At 40.4% G+C, this 24748-nt stretch overlaps 2 protein-coding genes across 2 annotated transcripts in view; one reads left to right on the top strand and one right to left on the bottom strand.

The window, feature by feature from the left end:
• Positions 1-6: 6 nt before the first annotated feature.
• On the bottom strand, positions 7-8498 carry med4 (mediator complex subunit 4). The gene is made up of 7 exons (XM_071527304.1): positions 8421-8498; positions 7353-7419; positions 5344-5514; positions 5195-5252; positions 4998-5084; positions 3037-3168; positions 7-1303 (listed from the first exon to the last, which is right to left on the bottom strand). Exons 1-7 carry the CDS (start codon positions 8489-8491, stop codon positions 1131-1133), a joined length of 759 nt encoding a protein of 252 aa, XP_071383405.1. The 5' UTR covers positions 8492-8498; the 3' UTR covers positions 7-1130.
• Positions 8499-11966: 3468 nt separating this feature from the next.
• Positions 11967-24748, top strand: part of LOC139650593 (integral membrane protein 2B-like) — a 31726-nt gene continuing 18944 nt past the window's right edge. Inside the window, exon 1 of the mRNA XM_071527303.1 lies at positions 11967-12205. Coding sequence (XP_071383404.1) covers positions 12122-12205 — 84 coding nt within the window. The 5' untranslated portion in view covers positions 11967-12121. The remainder of the gene's footprint in view (positions 12206-24748) is intronic.

The following is a 24748-nucleotide window of genomic DNA, read 5'->3' as shown; positions in this document are numbered from 1 at the left end:
TTTATACAAAAAAAAAAAGCCCCAATCTGTGATTATTAGGAGGATATTAATTATGGGTATATTCACCTAAAAATCAATAATGGGACTTGTTCATGAAACTTCTCTTCAAACGGTCAAATTTACATTTTTTAGTCATTTAGTCAAACTCATATCCAGACTGGCTCACAGTGAACCAGCAGATAGAGAGCGAGTGTTTGGCTCAAGGAGATCAAACCTTAAACATCAATATATCACTGTCAAATTAACTGTGATACCCTGGTATCATTAATATCAAGTAAAACAAAACTGACGATACCTTGCTTTTCAACCAAGACCCACAAACCAGAGAGAGAGGGGGGGGGGGGGGGGGGAGAGAGAGAGAGGAACCAAGAGTGAGTGAGAGAGGGGGAGAGAGAGAGAGAGAGGGACAGAGAGAGGGGAACCAACAGTGAGTGAGAAAGGGGGAGAGAGAGAGAGAGAGAGAGGAAGAATTCAGCTTCTCTGGGAGGCTGATGGACATTCAATAATCTGTCCTTACTGGTTCATAAAAAGCATGTATCTACCAATAAATACTTTTTTTTAGAACACTGAATATAACTACTAAAGAGTTTAATTACTTATTCATTTACTAAATTATTAAACATAGCATGTTTGCAATGGAAAAGTCTGGTTCTGTCTGGTTTCAGACTTAATTCATGATGAACTTCAAGTAATGATTTTTTTTCCTAAATGGATTTACTGACCAGTGGGTTGCCAGTTCAGATCCCTTCTAAAGGAAAAAACCCCCCTCTGATCCTCTTCCACTGTCAGCACATTCAACACATCCCAGAGGTATTCTGTGCTGAAGTGTGTCATTTATTGGTTTGGTGAACCCTCTTCCCCTCGACCCGCCTCCTCTGCTTCTACTTCAGCTAGTGATTTACTGCGTTTCCCAGAATGCCTTTCAACAACCCCCAGAGAACAGGTGTGAACCCGCTGGTTTTATGTGCAGGAGGAGAGGTTTACCTGTCAAGACCAAGTGAGAGACGCCAACATGCAAATCTACCCCAGCATCATTCCTGTCACCATGTCTGCTTCCCCAGGTGTTTTCATCCAACCGCCCAACACACACACACACGCACACACGCACACACACACACGCACACACACTCTCAGTCGGAGTCACTGCTGCTGCTGGAGGAGTCGGTGGACATGGCCTCCACGTCGTCCTCGTTCTCCTTGTTGTGGCCCGGAGGCTCCAGGCCGAAGTCGTTTCCGTGGTGAGGAGGCAGCATCCCCACCGAGACGTCCGACGACTGCCAGGGGTACTGAGGGGTGAGGACGTCTGGGTGGGGGGGGGGGGGGTACAAGTGTGTGTTAGTCAATAAACCAGAGAGCAGCTGAGTCAGCTTGTTGTGGTGTGGCTGTAGATCCATTCAGTAACGTTCTCAGTAAAAGTGAATAGTGTGATAAGGTGGATTTGTTTCCAAATGTAGGTTACTGTGACACAGTAAACTGTCTTGTCTTTAGCCCTAGTCTCTACTCCAAAACATGAAGAGTTGGAGCCTCGACGTCTAGAACCATTTAGACGTCTTTTAAAAACAGCTGATCAATGTAAAATTGACCTCCGAATATGAGTATTATATATCAATTGAAAGGTCTCAGTGAGATCTTTTCAGTGCCAAAAGGACACAACTGAAATCATGACCCATAAGTTTTAATTAAACAAAAACTGAAAGCCATAACAGTAAAAGTAGGGTTTTGTTTGCTGTCAAAAGGGCGTAACTGCACTTACGCCCTTTTGACACCAAGCAAAACCCCACTTTTGACACTGAACGAGCATTGTGGGTAGAGGATTCTAACAGCACTTAGGTCAGCTCAAAATGCATGCTGACGTAAGTAATGCTAGCATGGCAGCATGATCACATCATTTTTAGAATCCTATTCATATCCTAATTCATATTCTAGGTCAATATTAGATGAATGTAAATATGTTAATATTCCCATGAAATACTTAGGCCTATAGATTCAAAATGTTATTTTATAATGTTAGGAGTGTGAACTGGTCAAGATGAGCTCTGATAGTCAGACTGGGAGCTGAAGTTCTCCCTCAGTGTTATGAGGAGTTTTACAGGTATGTGAATGAGTCCCAGGACACATCAATAAGTGATGTGTCCTGGGACACATACAAACATGTATTATACTAGCAAAAGAGAAAAAAGTATCAAAAGTTTAGAATCAAAAGTAGTTTATGTCTATAGAGGTTTATTAAAAAGGTTTATTAAAAGTTTTTAACAGAAGAAAATGTATCAATCAATTTGATATGTTCCATGTAGTCTACAATTTTAAAGGCCTTGGTGAAAGTTGCTGAGCATTACTTCAAGATAAAGATATTCATTCTGATCTTGTTTTATATTTCAGTGTTGATTGAAGTGTAATTGCTAGATTTGTATTAAAATGAATGTGTTTTACAATTGTTTACTTACATACGCCCATATGCTGCATGGCTGTATTGGGACAATCTTTGTGCCGAAAAGGCCTATTTCACTCTTTTGCCATTTTTAAAAAAGTTAACAAATATAATTCAACTTAAACTGTAGCAGCACTGTTTTTATAGTAATGCTCAATCTGATAACACAAAAAGTTAAAATATTGTGCTTAGTATGTGGTAATGGCAGCTGATCCAAGTTTAATCAAAATTTGTTTTGGCTCTCCTGTAAAATCTACTAAAACGCACTTACGCCCCTTTGGCTCCAAGCCTTTGATATGTGAGCTAGTGGAAAAAGTGCTTTCTGATTCTCCCCAGCAGTCTCACTCCCAGTCAAAATGAGGTTCAGGTGTACAGCAGATGAATCAAGATGTGGACGTCCAGCTCTGCCTGTTACTACATCCTGAATGAAACTCATGATTTGCTTCTAAGGCTTGACAGAAGATTTGCTAATTGTGTGTGAAGTCAGTGAACAGAGTTTTACTGAGGAACAGGCAAAGGGTTTGACTTATAAATAAACAGGTGTGTGTGTGTGTGTGTGTGTGTGTAAACCCTCTTATCAAAGCCGATAAATCTCTGGCCGGACTTACCTGGCAACCTCCCAGCAGCCAGCGCGTCACCTGGCAGGTGTCCGTTCACGCCATTGGTCGGCAGGTTGGCCATGTGACCCAGCATGCCACTCCGCATCTCCAGGTCAGTGGGGTAGGGCCGGCGCGGGTCACCTGATGAAACACGGGTTCGAGTCACAATGAAACAAAAACATTTTGAGAGCGTCTCGCTTTCTTAATGTGATGTGATGATTTCAGGGATCGTTCAAAAGTGTAAACCAATGGGAGATCAGTTTGATTTGATGGGAGAGGCGGAGGGGCGGGACTGTTCAAAAACGATCGGAAACGTTTCATTGGTTGGAATATTTTGTGTTCCTTCCTGGTGCAGCATGAGGTCACCACTCTGTTTTCCAGGAGGTAATGGGATTTTGACATAAAAAATAAAGTAAACATTTGTAATTTTTTTGTAGTAAATTGTCAAATGGGTAAAATAGAATGAGCTAAAAAGGTGAAAAGGTCATTTTTAATTTTCAGTGTGACTTTAAAGGGGCATCAATTCTTCTATTGACCTTTATTGGTGACCAGCAGCAACTGCAACAACACTGATAGACCTGATCTCCTCCTACACAAGTCTCTGGGACTCTGCCTGAGTTAAACGGAAAAGTCTCATAGGACATCACGGGACACTAAAACTCTCCACTGACACCAGACTGATGAAATTCTGTGTCAGCGGCTCTTTACGGCAGAGTGAGGCAGGTTTCACTGTGGCTTTACAGTCTGAAACCTCTGAAGCCACAGAGTGAAATCACACAGCCAACTAGAGCTGCAACGATGAATCGATTAGTCGTCAACTATTACATTAATCGCCAACTATTTTGATTATCGATTAATCGGTTTGAGTAATTTTTTAAGAAATATAAGTCAAAATTCTCTGATTCCAGCTTCTTAAATGTGAATATTTTCTGGTTTCTTTCCTCCTCTATGACAGTAAACTGAATATCTTTGGGTTGTGGACAAAACAAGACATTTGAGGACGTCATCTTGGGCTTTGGGAAACACTGATCCACATTTTTCACCATTTTCTCACATTTTATAGACCAAACAACTAATCCATTAATTGAGAAAATAATCCACAGATTAATCGACAATGAAAATAATCGTTAGTTGCAGCCCTACTTTTAACTAGGTGTGTCATGTTTAGTGCTTTAGCTCATCTTATTATTCTTATTTGTATTTTTATAATGTGTCTTATCTTTTGTTTTACCTCTAACTGTTGTGTGTATTTGACTCTGTTGCTGTAACCTATCCGTTTCCCGTCTTATCTGCTGCACTGGAAAGCACTTTGAATTCCATTCATTTGTACAAAACGTGCTCTATAAATAACATTTTGATTGATTTCACCATTTTCTGACATTTTATAGACCAAACAACTAATCGATTAATCGAGAAAATAATCGACAGATTAATCGACAATGAAAATAATCGTTAGTCGCAGCCCTACACTCAACCTCCATCATATCAGCACTGTACAACACTGACTCAGCCGACGTCTGATCTTAATTTAAAGGCCAATACATCTGATGCATTCAGAATCTTGCTTAAGCTCCCAAGATGGACAAGTGCAAGTCACATGTTTGTGACTCGCAATGTCCCCCACCTTCCATGCTGTGTTGAGGAATTTCCATGTATAAATTTGTGTGTCGGCTAGTTGAGTCAAAAAATGTAATCATAATGGCTTTAACTGAGCCTACAAAAAGTGACACAAGGTATTCCTCTTGTTTCTGGAAACATTGGAACAAATGTCTGTATGTGTTTTAATCACTTGTGCACTTGTGAACTTCCGTGATCTTGTACATATTTTTGTGCTGTCTTGTGCTCGTAGTTTACTTTTTTTTTATATTTTTATATGTCTCTTTTCTTGCTGATATGGACCTATATGTGTCTGAAATAAAGTCGAATTGAATTCAAGTCGAATTGTGTGACCCGGAGCTGTGGAGCGGTACCTGGCACCCAGTTGAGCGGAGCGCACACGGCGTTGCTGGCGCTGATCCTGTGAGCGTACTTGATGATTTCCTCTGACGAGATGCTTCCTGCAAAAAAAAAAAAAAAAAAAAAAAAAAGCAAAACTTCAGTTTACACACCGGCCTTCTGACAGAAACCAGAGTGAACAGGCCGAGGCCCACACCCAGACCCGGCTCACCTTTCCTGGCTTTGTCGATGGATTTGAGCTTCTCCTTCGCCTGGTAGACAGCAGTGGCCTGAAGCACAGAGAGAGAGAGAGAGAGGCTGGTCAGAGTCAGGCCAGATGCCTATATATGTGTGTGTGTGTGTGTGTGTGTGTGTACCCACCAGGATGTGCTCGGCCTCCTTCAGCTGTTTCTGCAGCTGCTGGATGTCGCTGTCTCTCTTCTCCACCTCCTTCTCCAGCTGCTGCATCTCCTGGTGAACTTTGCCCTGCTGCTGCGCCGCCTGCATCAGCTGCTGCAGCTCCCGGTCCCTCTGCACCAGCAGCTCCAGCACCTGAGCACGCGCACACACACACGCACACACATGCACACACACACACACGCACGCACAGGGGGAGTCAATGAACAGCACATCACAGCACAAACGCTATTCCATTACTAGCCGTGATTAGGTCTGAGCAATATGGTTGAAATAAGATGATTTTTCTCAATATAAATGTATATAGCAATATGGCTCACATATGCAAAATCATGTTAAATAATCAAATTGATTGATCATCCCATTGAACTGATGGTGTGGTGGTGTGTTCTCATCAGGTCAGACAGCAGAACTGTGCGTCACGATATCCCAAAATCACCATACTTAGGCCTACTGTACAAACATACTGTACATACTCCATAGGACAACTTCTGTCTTTTTTATGAATCATTAAAAGGGGCATTCAGTAGTTTACACCAACACAGAGTGAGAGATATAAAGTGACTTATGAAAGTCAGAAGTCTCAGCAGCTGGTGAAGTAAGTCAGCAGGTAAATGCGTGAGATTATATGAAACTTTTGATTCCTCTTCATGGGGAAATGGGGTTGCTACAGCAGCAAGTAGTAAGATATGGTAAATGGATAAGGATGGAGCGAAAGTGTGTGTGTTGAATCAGCGCTGAATTGTTTGACCTTCTCTCCCATACAAAGACAGAAGGAGGCAGCAGCATACGGTATATCAGGACTGTTCCATTAGGAAAATCACTCAGCTGTACATTTTAAATAAGCAGACTGCTGCCGGCTCCAGCTGAAGACTGAGGAGCTGAGGCTGAGGGCCAGAGGCTCTGCTCAGACACACACACTGGTTCACTTTACTGGAAGAGCAGGAGACATGTGACCACAGACTGTGAACCAGGGGAATATCTGGGGAATATCTGGTGAAAATCAGGGGAATATCTGGTGAATATTTGGTGAATATCAGGGGAATATCTGGTGAATATTTGGTGAATATCAGGGGAATATCTGGGGAATATCTGGTGAAAATCAGGGGAATATCTGGTGAATATCAGGGGAATATCTGGTGAATATCTGGGGAATATCAGGGGAATATCAGGGGAATATCAGGGGAATATCTGGTGAAAATCAGGGGAATATCTAGTGAATATCTGGTGAATATCAGGGGAATATCTGGTGAAAATCAGGGGAACATCAGGGGAATATCTGGTGAATATCTGGTGAATATCTGGTGAATATCAGGGGAATATCTGGTGAATATCAGGGGAATATCTGGTGAATATCTGGTGCATATCAGGGGAATATCAGGGGAATATCAGGGGAATATCTGGTGAATAATCAGGGGAATATCTGGTGAATATCAGGTGAATATCTGGTGAATATCTGGTGAATATCGGGGGAATATCTGGTGAATATCTGGTGAATATCAGGGGAATATCTGGTGAATATCTGGTGAATATCAGGGGAGTATCTGGTGAATATCTGGTGAATATCAGGGTAGTATCTGGTGAATATCTGGTGAATATCTGGTGAATATCAGGGGAATATCTGGTGAATATCAGGGGAGTATCTGGTGAATATCTGGTGAATATCAGGGGAGTATCTGGTGAATATCTGGTGAATATCAGGGGAGTATCTGGTGAATATCTGGTGAATATCTGGTGAATATCAGGGGAGTATCTGGTGAATATCTGGTGAATATCTGGTGAATATCAGGGGAGTATCTGGTGAATATCTGGTGAATATCAGGGGAATATCTGGTGAATATCTGGTGAATATCTGGTGAATATCAGGGGAGTATCTGGTGAATATCTGGTGAATATCTGGTGAATATCAGGGGAATATCTGGTGAATATCTGGTGAATATCTGGTGAACGGTAATATCAGGAGACAGACTCACCTGGCTGTCCTCTCCTGGCTGCGGCAGCTTCTGTCCTCTAGACAGCGCCAGCATCTCTATCAGCTCTCTGGAGTGAAGAAAACACAATGAATTCATAAAGAAAGTAAGTAAGTAAAGTTTATTTTTATAGCGCCTTTCACAGAGCAAAGTCACAAAGTGCTTCACAGGAGTAAAATAATTAAAATAAGGCCATCAAATAAGTAAGAAACAATAAAACATAAAAACAAAGGACATAAAAACACACAGAAATACAGACACAAGAGGCGAGACAAAGGCCAGTCTGAACAGATGAGTCTTTAGCTGCTTTTTAAAAGTGTCAACAGAGACCGCGGATCTTAAGTCCAGTGGAGGAGTGTTCCACGGTTTAGGAGCCACAATTTCAAAGACTGGATCACCTTTTGTTTTTGAGTAATCCCTGCTCAGAAGACCTGAGTGACCTGCTGGTAAAGTAGGGATGGAGCAGGTCACAGATGACCATGCAGGGCTCTATATGTGATTACAAGAACCTTAAATTGAATCCTAAACTTGATGGGAAGCCAATGTAAGGAAGCTAAGATGGGTGAGATGTGAGTCATCCTGCTGGACCTGGTCAGCAGCCTTGCAGCAGCGTTCTGGACCATCTGGAGACGTTTTGTAGGCGTTTATGTATTTTTTGTGATCTTGGTGTTGTTGAGGATGAATTTCATTTCATGTCTGAAGGTGATATGTTGAGTTGGCTCTTTGATGAGGAGATTTTTGTGTCATGGAAATTGAATGTTTTTGAAATGAAAGGATTTCTAAGGTCAGACCGTACAGTTGAGGAGAGGGACCCAACACACTGAGCAACCTCGGAAACGATACTGTTTGAAGCAATAATACGAAACGAGCATACGGCTAATAAACTCATGTATTTGTTTCACAAGCTAACGTTAGTCCGCAGCAGAGCGCCTGTTTCAGACCGACTGACTGACTGGAAGTGAAGCCGTCAGAGTTTCTACGATCAGCCTGATAATCTAAACTGTTCCAGACAAAGAGATAGAAAGTGAGTAAAGATTTAACGACAAACTGAAGCTGATAACCCAGCTGTACCTGGATAAAACCTCCAGATCGTCCAGAACAGACAACAGCCGCTCTTTCGTTGATTTTTCAGCCATCGCCATGGTTGGTTCTCGCGTCTGCGCAAGTCCGGAAATGACGCGTCAGACAACAAGAGAGGAAACGATCACAAACAAACGGAGATCTGGATCTACTAGCGACGTCTGCTGGGAAGGAGCTGTTTTCACATTTAATACAAATATACTTGGTAATGCAAAGCATGTACTAAATATACAAACACACAAGTATTTATCAAAACAGACAAATACAGTCCGGATCAGTTTATTATTAATATCTCTAAGGTGGGGTGGTGGTTTAAATTAAACAATTAAACAAATCTGTAACTTTAAATATATTATATTATATGAAGGATATCAGGAAGCATATCATCTTTTTCTGTGGTTTTCATCACAATTTGACATTAATATTATTGTTGTAGTTAATATTATTTTATTAATAAAAAAAACAGGCATAGGCTATTTCATAATACAAAAAGAAAAGAACAAGAAAGAGAAAGAGAAGCCTGGTTCTGGAGATTTATACAAACACAACTGCTTTAACGTTTTGTTCAGATTCCTTAATGAACATGGAGACATTTTGCATTTGTGAAGATAAAACTGAACCAGAATAATCAAATTGTATCATTGTATCAAATAAAAATGTTTCTTTCTTGGATTTGTCCTGGAATCCAAACAAGACTTTCTGATCAAACAGAAGAAAGTCAGCAGGAATATTATCTGACAAATCTGCAGAACCGGTTTCTGTGAAAAGGGAAATCTGCTTCCAGTCATCTGACCTGAACTGTTTCAGATGAAGACTGGCAGAGAAATATGAAGTGATTCAATATTTATGAGGTAACACCCAGCAAACATGATCTACCAGGTTATTCCAGTATGCTGTAATAGAAGGAACAGACATAATATTCTGCTGAAATAAAGAGTGTTCTTGTTTTTGAAAGTTGGAGGAAAACATAACTCACCCACAGGAGAGTCAACAGGGTTAAAGGAAGGTTAATTATTACCAATACATTAGTACCAATACAGCAATGTAAAAATACTCCATTACAAGTAAAAGTCCTGCATGAAAAATCCTACTTAAGCACAAGTACATAAGTATTAGCAGCAAAATGTAGTTAAAGTATTAAAGTAAAAGTAGTGGTTTGGTCCCTCTGATATTTTATTATATATGACATCATTAGATTATTAATACTGAAGCATCAGTGTGTAAGCAGCATGTTACTGTTGTAGCTGCTGGAGGTGGAGCTAGTTCGAACTACTTTATATACAGTTAGCTAGTTTAGTCCGGTGGTTCCCAACCTAGGGGTCTGGCCCCTCCAAAGGGTCACCAGATAAATCTGAGGGGTCGTGAGATGATTAATGGGAGAGGAAAGAAGAAAAAACAAAGTTCTGATACACAAATCTGTTCTCAGTTTTTGGACTTTTTCTCTAATCTTTGATTTTTGCTGAAATATTGGATCATTTGAACATTTATTGAAATGAAACCATGTGAGGTTTAGAGGGAAAAATCACTATTTGGTGGAGCTGTTAACAACTCATAGACATCTGAAATGTGACCCGACTACACACTGCTTTTTGTAAGACGTCAAAAGCCAAAAAGGTTGGAAACCACTGGTTTCATCTTTAACAATGTGTTGTATTTTAAAAGCTTGTTATATTATCCATTGTGTCAAATCTCCATCTGAAAAGTAACTAAAGCTGTCAAATAAATGTAGTGGAGTAGAAAGTACAATATTTCCCTCTGAAATGTAGTGGAGTGGAAGTATAAAGTAGCATCAAATGGAAATATTGAAGTAAAGTACAAGTACCTCAAAATTGTACTTAAGTAGGCCTACAGTACTTGAGTAAATGTACTTAGTTACTTTCCACCACTGATTATTACTATATAATTATAAGTTATATAGTTACATATACTTACTTAAAAATATTATTATTAGTCATATCTTAAAGCAGCAGGAGAGACCCACTTGGCTCTACATTCATATGATACGGACTGTTCAAGATTCAAGAAAATTAAAAGATAGACTTTTGCATAATTTAACTTTAATTAACTGGACTAGCCTGGTGAGTCACTAAAATAATAATCAAACCGATGTTTTAAGAAAATTGTTCTGTATTTGTTCATATTCCTATAAACTGAGCTGGAAAGGAAAGTTCGCCCTCTGACGGCCAAAACTCACTGTGGATATGGAGGTTGCCAAGTTCAGACGAAAACCCCCACATGACGAGCGAGTAATGAAGCTATCCAAGAATAATCGCGTTGGTGATCAATTATCCAATCTGTATGTACAGTCACAAGCTTTTTAAGATATTCATGTGTAAGTTTTTCTTTTCTGGCCGCAGATTCTGCACTTTGATCAGTTTGTATCGACCGCAAACAGCCCGTGCAAATGTCTATCATTTCTGTTACCCGGATGTCACTGTTCTCTATTTATTTTCTAGCGTGTGATCTTCATAATATTCGTTATAACCATGTTAGTATTGTATAATAACACGGAACGCCGCCGTGCTTTATCTGCTGTGAGAGAACTCGAGCTAGCTCTGATAGTCGCCCTGATAGGGGGATAGTACCCCGCATATGGCAACCCTCCCCAGTTGTCTGGTGAGTTTTGTTTATATTCTCCCGGAGCCACAACTATAGACAGATGCGTCAAGCTAGCCAGAGATAGACAGGGGTAACAGCGGAACAGAGGGGTTTTGACTTCAAAATAAAAGTATACAATTTGTCACTTTTTCTAGTCATTTGCATTGTCTGATAGTCTTTTCTTTTTGGCATTTATGGCGACCAATATTGGTTGAATGTATACATGATGCATGCTGGATATGTGCCACAAATTCCGTGTCATTCAAACTTTTGGTGTGGGGGACATGACTGGTTACTGAATTTTTCAAAATCTGACCTGTAATTGTAGCGCCCACTTTGGGCCAGTCAGTGTAATCTTAAAGTTTTCAACACACTGTCTTTATCATGTTGTCTGGTATACATTTTGTGTTTGAGAAGTTTGTTATCTTGCGCCTGCCATGGCCATGAGTACATGCTGTGAAAAATTATTAAATAAACAAAGGTATCATGATTTACTACAAATTCCTTGAATTGAATTGAATTGAATTGATTTTATTAGGAATTTAAAAGCACAACAACTCAAAAGAGTATCATGACACAAAATCCCAGAGGATAGCACTTAAAAGCATTACTAAAAACACTTATTTCCAAAGTCCTCGATGGAAACAAACAAACACAATACATAAAAACAAACAAATCGATGGAAACAAACAAATTACAAGATAAACCTACTAGCCCCCCTTGCAACCCCACGCCCATGGTTCAAACTCCCTCCCTTAAAAGTGAACCATCAACACTCCCCACAAAGCCGCCTTAACTTTTGTTTTAAAAAATTGCCTTATTATGCACTTTTCTATCATTCCATGCAAGTGTCGCCACAGGTTCGTCAATTAGGCTTTTATTTTGAAAGCCATAACAGGAAGTTCTATTGTATGATCCTAGCTAGCTCGACTCGACACCAATACAGCAGATTGAGACTGGCCGGAGAGAGAAGTACAACAACTCACTTCGGAGCAAAACCTCTTTCTACTCTTTCTTTACTTTTTGTTTTGCATCGTCGTGATTTTTTTTTGCAGCTCGCTCTCGCACGGTGTGTTTTTGAAGTCTATTCCAGGATGGTTAAGGTTTCTTTCAACTCTGCCTTGGCGCAGAAAGATACGAAAAAAGACGTTGAGACTCTCATCCCCGAAGACGACAAAGTGAGTAGAAAATGGCTAACGGCAGCTAACCGAGCTAGCTGCGTCGAGGCAGTCACAGTTCAGTTCACACACACACACACACACACACACAGACCCTGTTAAAGTAAATATAACTAGTTTGCTTTTAGCTTTGAGAAACTCTAGACTTGTTGTAATTTGTCCTAAATAATCCTATAGGGGTTTTACAGTGCGTCTGTGGTACTCAATCGTGAGTTTCGGTACTTTCTCATATTGTGTTTTTTTTTATCTCCTTCGGTAAAACTGCTGTATTTCTTTAGTTTGGCTGTGATACTTGTCTGCTATAGGATTGCTGTAGTTCTATGCAACGAGTTACAGTTATTTTTGTTGTTTGTTTTTGTTTGTACGCTGTTTTTTTTTTTTTTTTGGTGCACAGTTGGGGGAAAATACGTTATTTTAGTTTATAATCACAGTTAACTCTTTTAAAGCAGTTGATTTTTCCCCATAGAAAGGCCTTGTTGTTTAAATGAACAGAATAGCACTTTTTACCCCACTGCTTTACATCTCATTTTCCTCCTCGTCGTGTTTTACATGCTCTTCTCCGTCTCCTTCCTGGCTGTAGAGAGCTTGGTTCATTTCAGTGTAGTTTCATTTTAATGAGAAGTGCGTCATAACTTTTTACCCCATTGTTTTTAATGAAAAGTGCATCACCAACACTCCTATCAGAAATCGTTAAACATGCATAGAAACTACACATAGGCAGACACCAGCCAAATAAAGTTAAAGGTAAAGTTTTGCTGTGGTTGTTAAGTTTGTCTAGTCTTCTAGAAATGTTGGCAGGTGACTGATGTCCTAATCTGAATTTAGTTTAGTTTAATTTTTTTTTTCCGTCAATTATGCACAATATCAACAAATACCGTTATGAAAGTAAATCATTACATCAAAAATAAAACAAAATCAGACATTATATTGTCTGACCGGAAAAAAAAGGAAGCCTAAGCTTACTGTGCCTACCCTTAATACTTAACAAAGCATTATCCTTGCTCTACCCAAAATAGCTGTGAAACAGAACAAACAAAAAAATAAATAATACAGATAAATAAATAAATAAATTGAATAAAGAAACACACCAGAAACAGATAAACAAAACAAAGACAGTTCATAATTGTCATTCATTTCTCAGTGTTGGTCACAGCTTTTGTATCTTTCAAATGTAATGTTTTTGAACATTTTCTCAAACGTACACATATTACTACATTCTTTTAGTTAATTATTACAACCATTCCATAATTTGACCCCTTTAACTGTCACACATCTATTTTTCACATTTGTCCTTGCCCTCTTTTTTTTCTCCAAACATATAATTTCCCCTGAATGGATACCTGCTCCCCTCATTGAAAAGACATCAATTTGGTCCATAAAACAGCCAAAGTAGCGGGTGAATTTTGGAGTTTTCTAGCCACTATAGCCTGTAGATCAAAAGTTAGTGTCCAGTCACAGCTTTCCTTCAGCCCTACATGTGTTAGTGTTGATTTAATTTGACAGACTAACTGCTAAGTGATTTGACCATTTAAACCTAATTGGGGTTTAAGCTGCTGACTGCCACAGCGTCACAGTCAGCAGGTTTTCTTGTCTCTGTGGGTAAAGTCCAGTAGAAAAGTCCTCTGACTGAATCTGCCTGTCTGACTTCTCCACTCGGTTGTGAAACGATCTGCTGTGTTTCAGGCTGAGGGAGGAAGTTTTGTTTGGCTTGCCTTCAGATCTGTTTGCAGGTTTACAGACGGGGTTCATGTGTTGGGTCAGGACAGAGGAGAGTCAGAACGACTTCAGAGAGCTGAGGAGAAACATGCTGCGGTTACCAAGAGACTGGGCTGACTGGCTGGATGATAAGCCTCTGTCTAGGCTTTGTGCGTGATTGATAAGCTTTTTTTATTATTATTATGGCAACCTAAGGCTGATATGGTGCTACGACTGGTGGGAAGTAGGGCTGGGCAATAGATCGATATTATATCGATATCGTGATATGAGACTAGATATCGTCTTAGATTTTGGATATCATAATATCGTGATATGGCATAGCCTAAGTGTTGTCTTTTCCTGGGTTTAAAGGCTGCATTACAGTAAAGTGATGTCATTTTCTGAACTTACCAGACTGTTCTAGCTGTTCTATTATTTGCCTTTACCCACTTGGTCATTATATCCACATTACTCATGATTATTTATCAAAAATCTCATTGTGTAAATATTTTGTGAAAGCACCAGTAGTCATCCCTACAATACTGTCACAATATCGATATCGAGGTATTTGGTCAAAAATATTGTGATATTTGATTTTGTCCATATCGCCCAGCCCTAGTGGGAAGATGCAGGAACATCATTGTTATTATTATTATCTTTTATGGATGATCTGCTAGATTATCTCCTGATACGATTAGATACGTCATCTGAGGTTCAGGATTCAATAGATTGATAGATAGCTTGTGAAACCGTGATGGTCAAGAGTCTCATTAGTGATTACTACAGCAGAATAACATGGAGCTGATATCACCATTCATGTTCCTGACACAACAGACGGATAGTCACTTTTTATATTGCGATATTCTGAATTTCGATATATTTTCCTGTCCCTTTTATCTTTATGTAGCACTAATCAAAACACAGTTACAAAGCGCTTTGCAAAGATTGTACACATACTTATAAACACAAAAAATCAGCAGCAAAATCAAGTTAAGAAATGGAGGTGGCCTACTTTTACAGTCGACTACCTTTGAGCAAGGCACTTCAGATATTCTATCGGAGCTGCTTAGAGGCCAACAGCAGAAGCCTGTGGTTGGACTGGGCTGCTTACTGTATGCCGTGTGTGTTCACATGCTCAGCAAACATTCCCTTGGTAAATAAAGGTAAAAGGAGATAAGCTGAGTAACTAAACCAGGAAGTGTTATTGTGTGAAACAGACGCGGGGCTTTCTAGAACATTACTGCAACACACTAATCTTTCCTCTTGATGTTATCTGGGGTATTTTTTTTTGCATGATATCTATCCGTGTGGGTGAATTCGACCCTCTCCTCCGCCATTCCTGCGGCTCCAAACTGTTCAGTTAGATTCTCGGTGGTTTTCACCTCCACCCCCCACCCCTCTCTTATCTGGATAATCAGAGCTTAATGTCTTCCTTCTGGGGATTGAAGCGGTCGCTGCAAAACGGCAGATTCTGCACTTCTTCACTCTTTTATGGGGGGGGATTTCCTCCAATTGCCAAGTGGTTCCACATGCTGCAGCTCGAACCCAGACTGAGGCCGCTCTCTGAATACCTGATCCACCAACACTCACTGTCTGAGGCTCAGTTACACCGCTGATGGAGACCGGAGCTTGTCTGTGTGTGTGTGTGTGTGTGTGTGTGTCCAAGGTTCTTGTGTCGGTGTGGAAAGTCTTAAAGTATTGATGAACTTGATGATTTCCAGGTCTTGAAAAGTTCGGAAATGGCACAAAAAAAGCATGGAAAACTTTGGAAAAATCTTGTTTTGTCTTGATCCATGTATCACTGCACATTTTAAATAGTTACAGGCTTACTGTCATGTTGTGATATTAGTTGTTGTGAGGAATAATTGTCAATTAGAGTTTGATGTGGCCTATCAGAATGCAAACCAAATTCTTCAAATTGAGCCAAGAACTCAACGTGGGGAACTAAAATATGCAATGCAATATTGAAATTCAATATATTGCAATACAAAAATATGACAATACATGTATCTTGAGTCAGAAAAATGAATGGTGATATCAGCTCCATGTTATTCTGCTGTAGTAATCACAAATGAGACGCTTGACCATCACAGTTTCACAAGCTCTCCATGCAAATTATATTATTGTCACTTTGTAATGACATTTTAAATTGTTGTTTACATTCTAGCAGCCAATGGCATCGCTGGAAAAATTTGTGTCTCAGAAATAAACAGAATCCTGCACAGCCAGACTTTGTTGTCACTGAACTTTTATTGATCACATTGTATCATAGTTGTATTGATCCTGAACCGCAGATCGTGTATTGAATGGTATCTTGAGATAAACAGTATCTTCCCAACACTGGCGGCTGTTCAGCAGTGCTGATGTCAGCGTGGCTTATCAGTCCTCTCTGTTCCACTTTGCCTTCATGGAAAATAAGCCTTTCCTGCTGCAGCACTTCCCCTGGCAGGATGCTGCTCCCCTGGTTTGGCAACAAAGATTCATTTAGGGAATGTCAAGGCCGGAGTCGTAACCCTGAGATATCTGGAGACTCTGGACAGAGGAACACACTGTTCTGTTCACCGGCTGCAGGAGCCGGCGCTCCTCAGATTCACCAGTTCACCAGACAAATAGATACAGATCATGAAAGGTTTTCTTCACTCTGCACACCTTCATGCTCACTTCTGAATTGCTGCTCATATCTGACTCTTTTGGATGACTGTTCTAGAGCTGCAACGATTAATCGATTAATCGATTAGTTGTCAACTACTAAATTAATCGGCAACTATTTTGATAATCAATTAATCGGTTTGAGTAATTTTTTAAGAAAAATAAGTCAAAATTCTCTGATTCCAGCCTCTTAAATGTGAATATTTTCTGGTTTCTTTCCTCCTCTATGACAGTAAACTGAATATCTTTGGGTTGTGGACAAAACAAGACATTTGAGGACGTCATCTTGGGCTTTGGGAAAACACTGATCCACATTTTTCACCATTTTCTGACATTTTATAGACCAAACAACTAATCGATTAATCGAGAAAATAATTGACAGATTAATCAACAATGAAAATAATCGTTAGTTGCAGCCCTAGACTGTTCCTATCTATTCTAGAGCTAAACAATTAATCAGAGAAAAATTGAAAATCGCGATATGACTGCAATTTCCAAATCGCAGAGGCTGCCATTCATTTCTTAAGAGCGAGGAGCGTCCACAATGGATTTCTGAGCAAGGTGTTGTAGAGCTGCAGGTAGTTTTATAGGGAAAGTACAATATTGGTGAAAACCTTTCATCAGACTCAAACTTGGCAAAATCTCTTTTCTTTAAACAATATAAAAGTTCTAAAAAATGTATGACAAGAAAAACTTGTCAAGTAATTGCAGTTGGATTTTTTTGTCAATATCTGTCAGCCCTAATGTATTCTAGGATATAACCCATATCTGATACTAGAGCTGAGCGATATGGTTGAAATCAATATCATGATAATCATAAGGATTTTTCTTGATATCAATATATATCACGATATGGTTCATGTATGCAAATTCACGTTAAATAATCAAATTAATGTTCATCTCATTGAACTGAATGGTGATGTTAGGTGTGATGTCAAACAAAACTGAGTTTTTAAGTAAAATTTGCTTGTCATCATCAGTTTAGACAGCAGAAATGTGTGTCACAATATCAAAATATCTTCATATCATCACGATATGATTCCACTGAAAGACGATTATCGCCCAGCCCTATCTGATACTAATTTGAACCAGCAGAGATGTTGACATCACCTCCGTTTTTGTACCAACTCTTCTCTTCCTTGTTTCAACACATTTCAGTTACAGTGTGTTCCTTCGACTCTTGACTGAATCGAGGCGTGTCACTAAATGCCAGTCAAGTCAGCTCTTTTTCTTTCTTTCCATTGTTGTGTCTCGTCGTCCTCCATGCTCCAACGCTGACTCAGCCAGGCTGCCGTGGAGCCAAAATTATCTCACCTGTCTCAGGTGAATGACGTAATGTTTACTTGTTGTCATGGCAATGCTGCCAGATTCTGATTTGAGCGTTCAAATACAAGTCGCAACTTAGGTCTCATGCCTCAGGATCTGATTTAGCAGTACATTTTCATGTAGTCTAGGATCAGGATTGGAAAAAAATGTGATTCCATGCAGGTTTTTGCTGTTCACACACTGCTTAGAAAACATCAGATCTGAGTCACATGAGAGGGGAAACGAATCAGAATTGAGACATTTTTCAGCTACAGATAAAACACAGATAAAACATATCAGCAGATGAATGAAGGCACAAAAACAAAGTCCAATCCAAAGTGTCTGGTAGAGTAACATTAACCAGCATCTCCTCCCTGTTTACACTCTGCCTCATGAACCCATGTGGAGCGATGGACAGGACACAAGCCAGCTGAGAAGGGTGTGTGTGTGTGTGTGTGTGTCTGCAAATTGCAAATTCATGCTTCTGCTTCTGTGGTCTGTAATAGTAAGGGCCAACCTGTTGTGCACACATCCAGTAAACAGATATTTCCTGACATCTGTCTCTTTGTCTCTGACTGACACACATATACACACATATACACACACACACACACACACAGTCAGTCTACACTAGACAATAGTAGGCTATACAGTCAGCTATTATTTAAATAACAGAAAGAATAAGAAGTTGTTGGATGTGCATAGCCTTGATGCAAAGAGTATTTGTATTCAAACGCTGGTCTTTTAATACTTTGAAAAGTATTATTTGCATCATGAGTGTGGCGACTGTGTTCTCTTTCTCCTCCAGCCTATTATTGTTCATCTGACATTTGTTGAGCTCCTTCCTCGGGTAAAAAAAAGTTAAACCGATCAGCTAAAGCCTGAGCCTGTCTGTAACTACAGACATGACGTTTATAGAAATGCACAGAATAGATGAGCTGAACATTTAGGCTGAGCACCAAGTTCAGCCTTCCACCTTTTCCTTTAGATAAAACTGTCCTCAAACTGGCATGCAGGTTTGTTTGTAGACCGTTCCTGTATAACAAAAAGCTCTAGTGTGTTTTATTAAGCCAGAGGCAAGAGTACATTCACTCATGCAGGTTGTAAATGTGTTAAAGGTAAATATGAAACCAGCTCTGCAGCCTTTTGGTGTGTGGTGTTTTTTCTTCCCCTTTAAGCCCTTACAGAGTGTCAGCAGAAAGGCCTAAACTTAAGGCCCTAATAAGCATTAAAATGCCTTAAATAGAGTTATTAGAGGTCTATTTTTTCACCATGTAGTGACAGGTTTCTCTGCACTGCATGTTCACTCTGAGACTAAACAGAACAGAGTTAGTAGAACCATCTGCATCCTGTCTGCTTTACTAACTTCATGTCCATTAACAATTAATTTCCTAGTGTCCTTTTTCTTATTCTGCCCATTTATAGTTTCAGACCTTTAATTAGTTATGCTCAATTAGCAGCGGTGGAAAAAGTCCTCAAATCCTTATGTAAAAGTAGCAATACCATAATGGAAAAATACTTCATTAAAAGTGAAAGTACGGCATTCAAAAGTTTACCTAAGTAAAAGTATAGAAGTATTAGCAGTAAAATGTACTGAAGTATGAAAAGTAAAAGTCCTCATTCTGTCAAGAATGTTAAATTATTGAAGCATTAACCTGTCATAAGTATTTTAATGTTGTCGGTCTAACTGCTCCATATACTGTTGGGGAGTTTAAACTCTAACAATGCAACATATTTTATGAGCTTATCGTATGTTTTGCGTGTAAAACCTTATTCTGCAAAGTAACTAGTAACTCCAGCCAGCAGATAAATGTAGTGGAGGAAAAAGTACAAGATTTCCCTCTGAGATGTAGTGGAGGAAAAGTAGAAAGTCTTACAGAATGGAAATACTTAAGTAAAGTGGCAGAACCTCAAAACTGTACTGAAGTACAGAACTTGAGTAAATGTACTTAGTTACTTTCCACCTCTGTCAATTAGAAACAGACAATGCCAGCGTTTTATGTCTTTATTGGTCTTAAATTAAATTCCAGGCAGCATTATAAAGTCTTAAAAGTATTTGCCTTTGTGAAACCTGCAGACACCCTGCCAGGGGAGAACACATCCTTAAGTGTTATGTTGTCCTCTGGGTGTCCTGGGTGAAGTCATCAGGACTTGTTTTCCCTCCAGCTCTCCCCACGGAGAAATGCGTCACCTCTGGCTCGGCTGAAGGACGCCGCTGTCGTCGGCACGTATGAACGCCGAAGCTCATCTTATGGCAAGTTAGCACCTCGGCCGCTCCGCTGTCAGCTCCGTGTGTTAAACACCACATCAGCCTCCGAGCCGTGGCCTTATGAGACGGCAGTGTGTAATGGCACACGGTAACATGCAAATCATGTGCGGGCTGTGTTGGTACATGAGAGGGATTGTTGGAAATGTGTAACGCAGTAGCAGATCAGTTATAAGTTTGCTCGGGGTAGGAGTGTCAGTTAAATGCCTGAGCTACAAATCAAGAGTTTCATTCCAAAATGAGATATGCACTATTTAAAAAAAAAAAGAAATATCTCCAAACAGGGCTTTTCACACAGCACATTCACTGCTGGCATGAAAGTGAAGTGCATTCTTGGTTAGTAGTATCCTGGCTCCAGAATCCTGAATCTCATCCCTCCACTTCAGATTTTGTGGAGCGATTCAGAGAGTCTGGTGTTTCCCTCGCCAATGGCTTGTTCTCGCTCGGAGAAACAATCGAGCCAATCAGAGCCTTTGTGGGCGGGACTAAAGTTTGAACCGTTGGTGTGATGGTTTTTCATCGGCGTTTCACCCCTTAACCAGCATATTGCCTTGGCAAAGACAATATCTTTGTCAAAAATGACAGACATTCTTGGTGAAGCAGCCCGATACGTCAGTCACTAGTGATGGTTTGGGGAAAATCAAGCCCCTCACACAGAAAACAGCTAACGAGGAGGAAATCTCAGGCTGAATAAACCAGATGGACATTCAGTCTGAATGTCAGGCTGGGTTAGTATTGAAGTTAGGAGTCATCTGAAGACATTCGCTTATAAATGACAGAATCATTTGTTTTTCAAACATAGCCTGATGGATTTCAGGTAGCAGAATTTTTCCAAAATGGATGTGTAGTGTTTTGGAATGAAACCCTTCAAATGTAAATATTGATTTCATAGCAGCGGGCTGAAATGTCCGTGGAGGTGCAGTGAAGAGCCGGATGCAGGCAGAGACCGCCTGCTGGAAATGAAAATGCAGGAAGGAAGCTTGATTAAGACTCGCTGGCCATAGCTGACCTTGTGTGTTGCTGTGCTGATGGAGTGAAGAAGGAAGAAGGGAGGAGCTGATGACTGAAAACTCTATTTTTGTACGTGGAGGTGAAGATCTGCACGTATTAGTTTGTGTGTTTCTACATGTGAAGCTTCATTTGAAAATGAGATATCCACCACATGGAAAAACTGACGCCTGCTCTAACAAAATTACTGCTGGCATGCTCGTAAAGCAAATTATGGGTTAGGCTACTATTAAAGTTAGGAGTCAACTTAAGAACTTTGCCTATAAAACAGTTATATATCTGAGGATAGAGTCACCAGTGTTTTTGCAATTTACACTGTGATTCCTATCATCACATGTTTTTCTTGCCATAAATGTGCTGAGTTTGATGAAAGGTTTTGATTCATGGACCAAAGATTCCCTGCAGCTCTAAAACTCCAAATCCAGTTTGGACCAAACTCTCTCTGAAGAAATTAACTGCAGAGTTAATGTTGCGATTTCATTTTCATTTTTTTTAATTGTTCAGCTCTACTGATGAATGTCAGGTAGCAAAAAAAAAACTTTCCTAAATGTACAGTGTTTTGTCACCCGCATGCACGTCAGTATCCTTTAGTTCTTCTCTGTGATTTCATGACCAGTCCACAGCTCATCAGTGGTTTAATTTGGGTCGCTCCCTGCAGATCTCATACTGAACATATGGAGGTTTACTTCAGGCCCTGCAGCGATATGATTTCCCATTAATGGGTCAATCTTCAGTCCCAAAGCAGCCGCTCTGAGCAGCTTTCTTAGTTTCAGCACTAGTCCCGATTAGCGGGGATGGGATGCTCTTCTCTGTTGCACTCTTATTGCTCCCAGATTGTGATTTAGGCTACAAGACAGGTGTATTTTTACATAAAAGCCAGCTTTAATATTAAGATCATGATGAACTTTGTGTATCAGTTAATGAACAAGAAACATATCCAGTGCCTCCCAGAAGCATCTGCTAAGCTCTGCTAGCTAAAACAACAAGGAGAGCGGTGAACACGAGCGATGGGAGTGCAGAACGGCCTTTCTCGGCTCCTCGGCTCCTCGGCTCCTCGCTCGCTCATGTCGCTTTCCGCCTGTGTGTTTCTCCGATGGCGTCTGAGACACGCGGAGCGCTCGAAAGGGATTACGGGCTAATCGCTCAGATAAAGACTCAGCCGGAGAGCTTCAGCTGCCTCCCGCTGGGCGACGACCGCTAAAACTCAAGAGGAGGAGGATTAACCAGCCAGCAGGCAGAGAGAGCAGAGAGACGAGCTCCCTCCTCCCCCAGTCACCGTCGCCCAGTACGAACCAGCCTCCGTCCCACTGGTGTTTTACTGCCTTTTAAAACGATGCGGCACACTTCAGTCGGTGTGTTGAAAAATCACTGACAAATTCAGGAGGAAAAAGGGACGAAATCTGTTTTTTGTTGTGTATGTTTTTGTGCGTTTTTGAACTTGTCAGTCACTTTTTTGCATCAGTAGGCCTCTTTTGAATTTTAAGCTCCTGCTGGATTCTTTTTACACTTCATTTGCGACATACAGATTTCCGAGGTACACCTTATTGCTTCTTATTGCTACGGTCCTTGGAGATTTTACATAAAGCTTGTGGGTTCACAAGAATGTAGGAAAATACAGAGCTAAAGAACTGCCGGCCACTGAGAAAATTTGATAGTGATAAAAAATGTGATTGTAGCCTGGTTTCTAGGCTGTGGAAAAGTATTCATTTCCCTCAAAACCTCCCTGAAATAAAGAGGCTACCTCGTCACATTTTGCGTCAGTAAGGAGGAAGCCACCCCCTCTCATCCCCAGTCCAGTGGTTCACTGCGTGTTGGGTTTCTCAGCGCCGGTCGCTCCACCAACAAAACCGACTCTCAACATGGCCGCCTTCACAGAAGCTGTATGGAGCTCGGAGCGGAGGATGGGGTTTCATGCGGCGCCTTTGGTCGAATGAAACCGAACCTGCATCCTGTACACCGATACTCCCCTGTCTCCACTGATACAGAAACACAACCTCCAAGGTGGACTGATGTACAGGACACTGCGGGCTGATCGTCTGTGCTGGGTCAGGACGTTCACTGAAAGACAGGAGTTTGCCTTGCATTCGGAGAAATCGAAAAATAGGCGTTTAGTATATTTGCACACTGATTAAAGCCAAGTGACTAAAACACAGAAATAAGATGCAGTGATTACAAAGTACAGAAAGAGGCAAAGCGACTAATTTGTGTAGGTGAAATGAAAACCCCAAGGGTCTTTATAAAAAACATGTCAGCTCAAAAGAAACCAAAGACGGGGGCAAACAAAATATCTAATAAATCAAGATGACAAGAAAACACATTACTGAATAGAAAAACAGAGTCTAAACCAAAGCAGAACACAAGATGGTGGGAAACTGTAGAACAAGGTGTATAAACCGACAAAAGAAATAGAAATGGCCTTAAGGCAAACACTGAAATCATAGAAGAAGGAAATGCAGGAAAGGCAAATATTTTAATTAAATCTTTTGAGGCAAAACTCTTTCTTTGGCAAAGTTTTATTAGCTGCAAAGCAACTTTTGTCCAAATGTAAGATGAACCAGTTTGTCCCTGTACATCAGCCTCTGTTCAGAATCATTCAGGCCCAGACAGCAGAGTGAAATGAAAAGTGGGAGAGTCCCCGGCTGGAAAACCAGCCTGTCGCAACTCGCAAGAAAAACCTGCGGGACGCAACCAAGAGATCCTGAATACAGGGCAGGGCAAGAGAGACCTAACCTGATCCAGTGTTTCAGCACAGCAGGGACGGGACGGGATGGGGCGGGACGGGACGGGGCGGGCGGGACAAAACAACAAGAATCTAATGGTTTACTTTAATAAGAAATTTTCCACCCCCTTCCCACAGTAGCTGGTGGTTCCCAAAATCGATCGCTCTTACACCAGCCTACTAGAATTTTTTAAACAGAGAAAAACCTATAAACAGAGGTTGGTTAGCTGCCTACATGGCTGACACATGGACGGGCGACCAAATGATGTAGCGCCTCCTCGAGCTGATCAGTGGAATTTTTTAGAAAATGTGAGATGCATCGTTCCTCCAAGTTCTGGCAAAATCCAAGAAGTAAACAAACGTTGTTGGGTCAATCAGTGGAGTTTTGAAAGTGGCAGAATGGAGCAGTGACAGTACGCATTATTCCCCAAAGTTTCGTCAAAATCTGATCATGATGAATTTTCTGTTTTTAATATGTTTATTTAAGAAAACAGAAAATAGGGATTTCTGTACATTCACAGGTAATGCTACACATTTTGAGAAAAAAAAGAAGAGAAAAGAAAGGGGAAATTAATAAAAAACGAGAAAAAGAAATGGGGGGGAATCTCCATGTTAAAAACAGAATTTTTCTACAGAGATCAATAAAGTATCACCGTTATTATTATTATCATTATTATTGTTATCATTACAGGATATTCTGCGTGGGTCGCAGATTTAGATATGTTACATCTACCTTCAGTTGGTTTGAAAACCCTTTTTCATACATTGCACAACAGTTTAACAAGGCAGAGATGACCCTGACTAAAAGATGTTGAGTTCAGTCACCAGGAACACACACACACACGAACACACGAACACACACACACAATCAGCACATGGTGGTCCTCAAACCACGTTAGAA

This window comes from Centroberyx affinis, unplaced genomic scaffold, assembly GCF_046629955.1.
Source record: "Centroberyx affinis isolate AG114_WGS23_722 - 3 ecotype Tasmania unplaced genomic scaffold, CSIRO-AGI_Caff_v1 ptg001519l_1, whole genome shotgun sequence".
Classification (NCBI taxonomy): domain Eukaryota; kingdom Metazoa; phylum Chordata; class Actinopteri; order Beryciformes; family Berycidae; genus Centroberyx; species Centroberyx affinis.
Note: the sequence above shows the minus strand (reverse complement) of the source record. Positions and strands in the feature narration are given on the sequence as shown.

What these genes read in the sequence shown, in the direction of transcription:
- med4 (XM_071527304.1), bottom strand. Translation starts at nt 8,491, where the DNA reads ATGGCGATGGCTGAAAAATCAACGAAAGAGCGGCTGTTGTCTGTTCTG. An exon ending in GATCTGGAGGTTTTATCCAG is followed by an intron (nt 7,420 to 8,420) that starts GTACAGCTGGGT and finishes TCTTCACTCCAG; the next exon opens with AGAGCTGATAGAGATGCTGG. An exon ending in AGGAGGCCGAGCACATCCTG is followed by an intron (nt 5,253 to 5,343) that starts GTGGGTACACAC and finishes TCTGTGCTTCAG; the next exon opens with GCCACTGCTGTCTACCAGGC.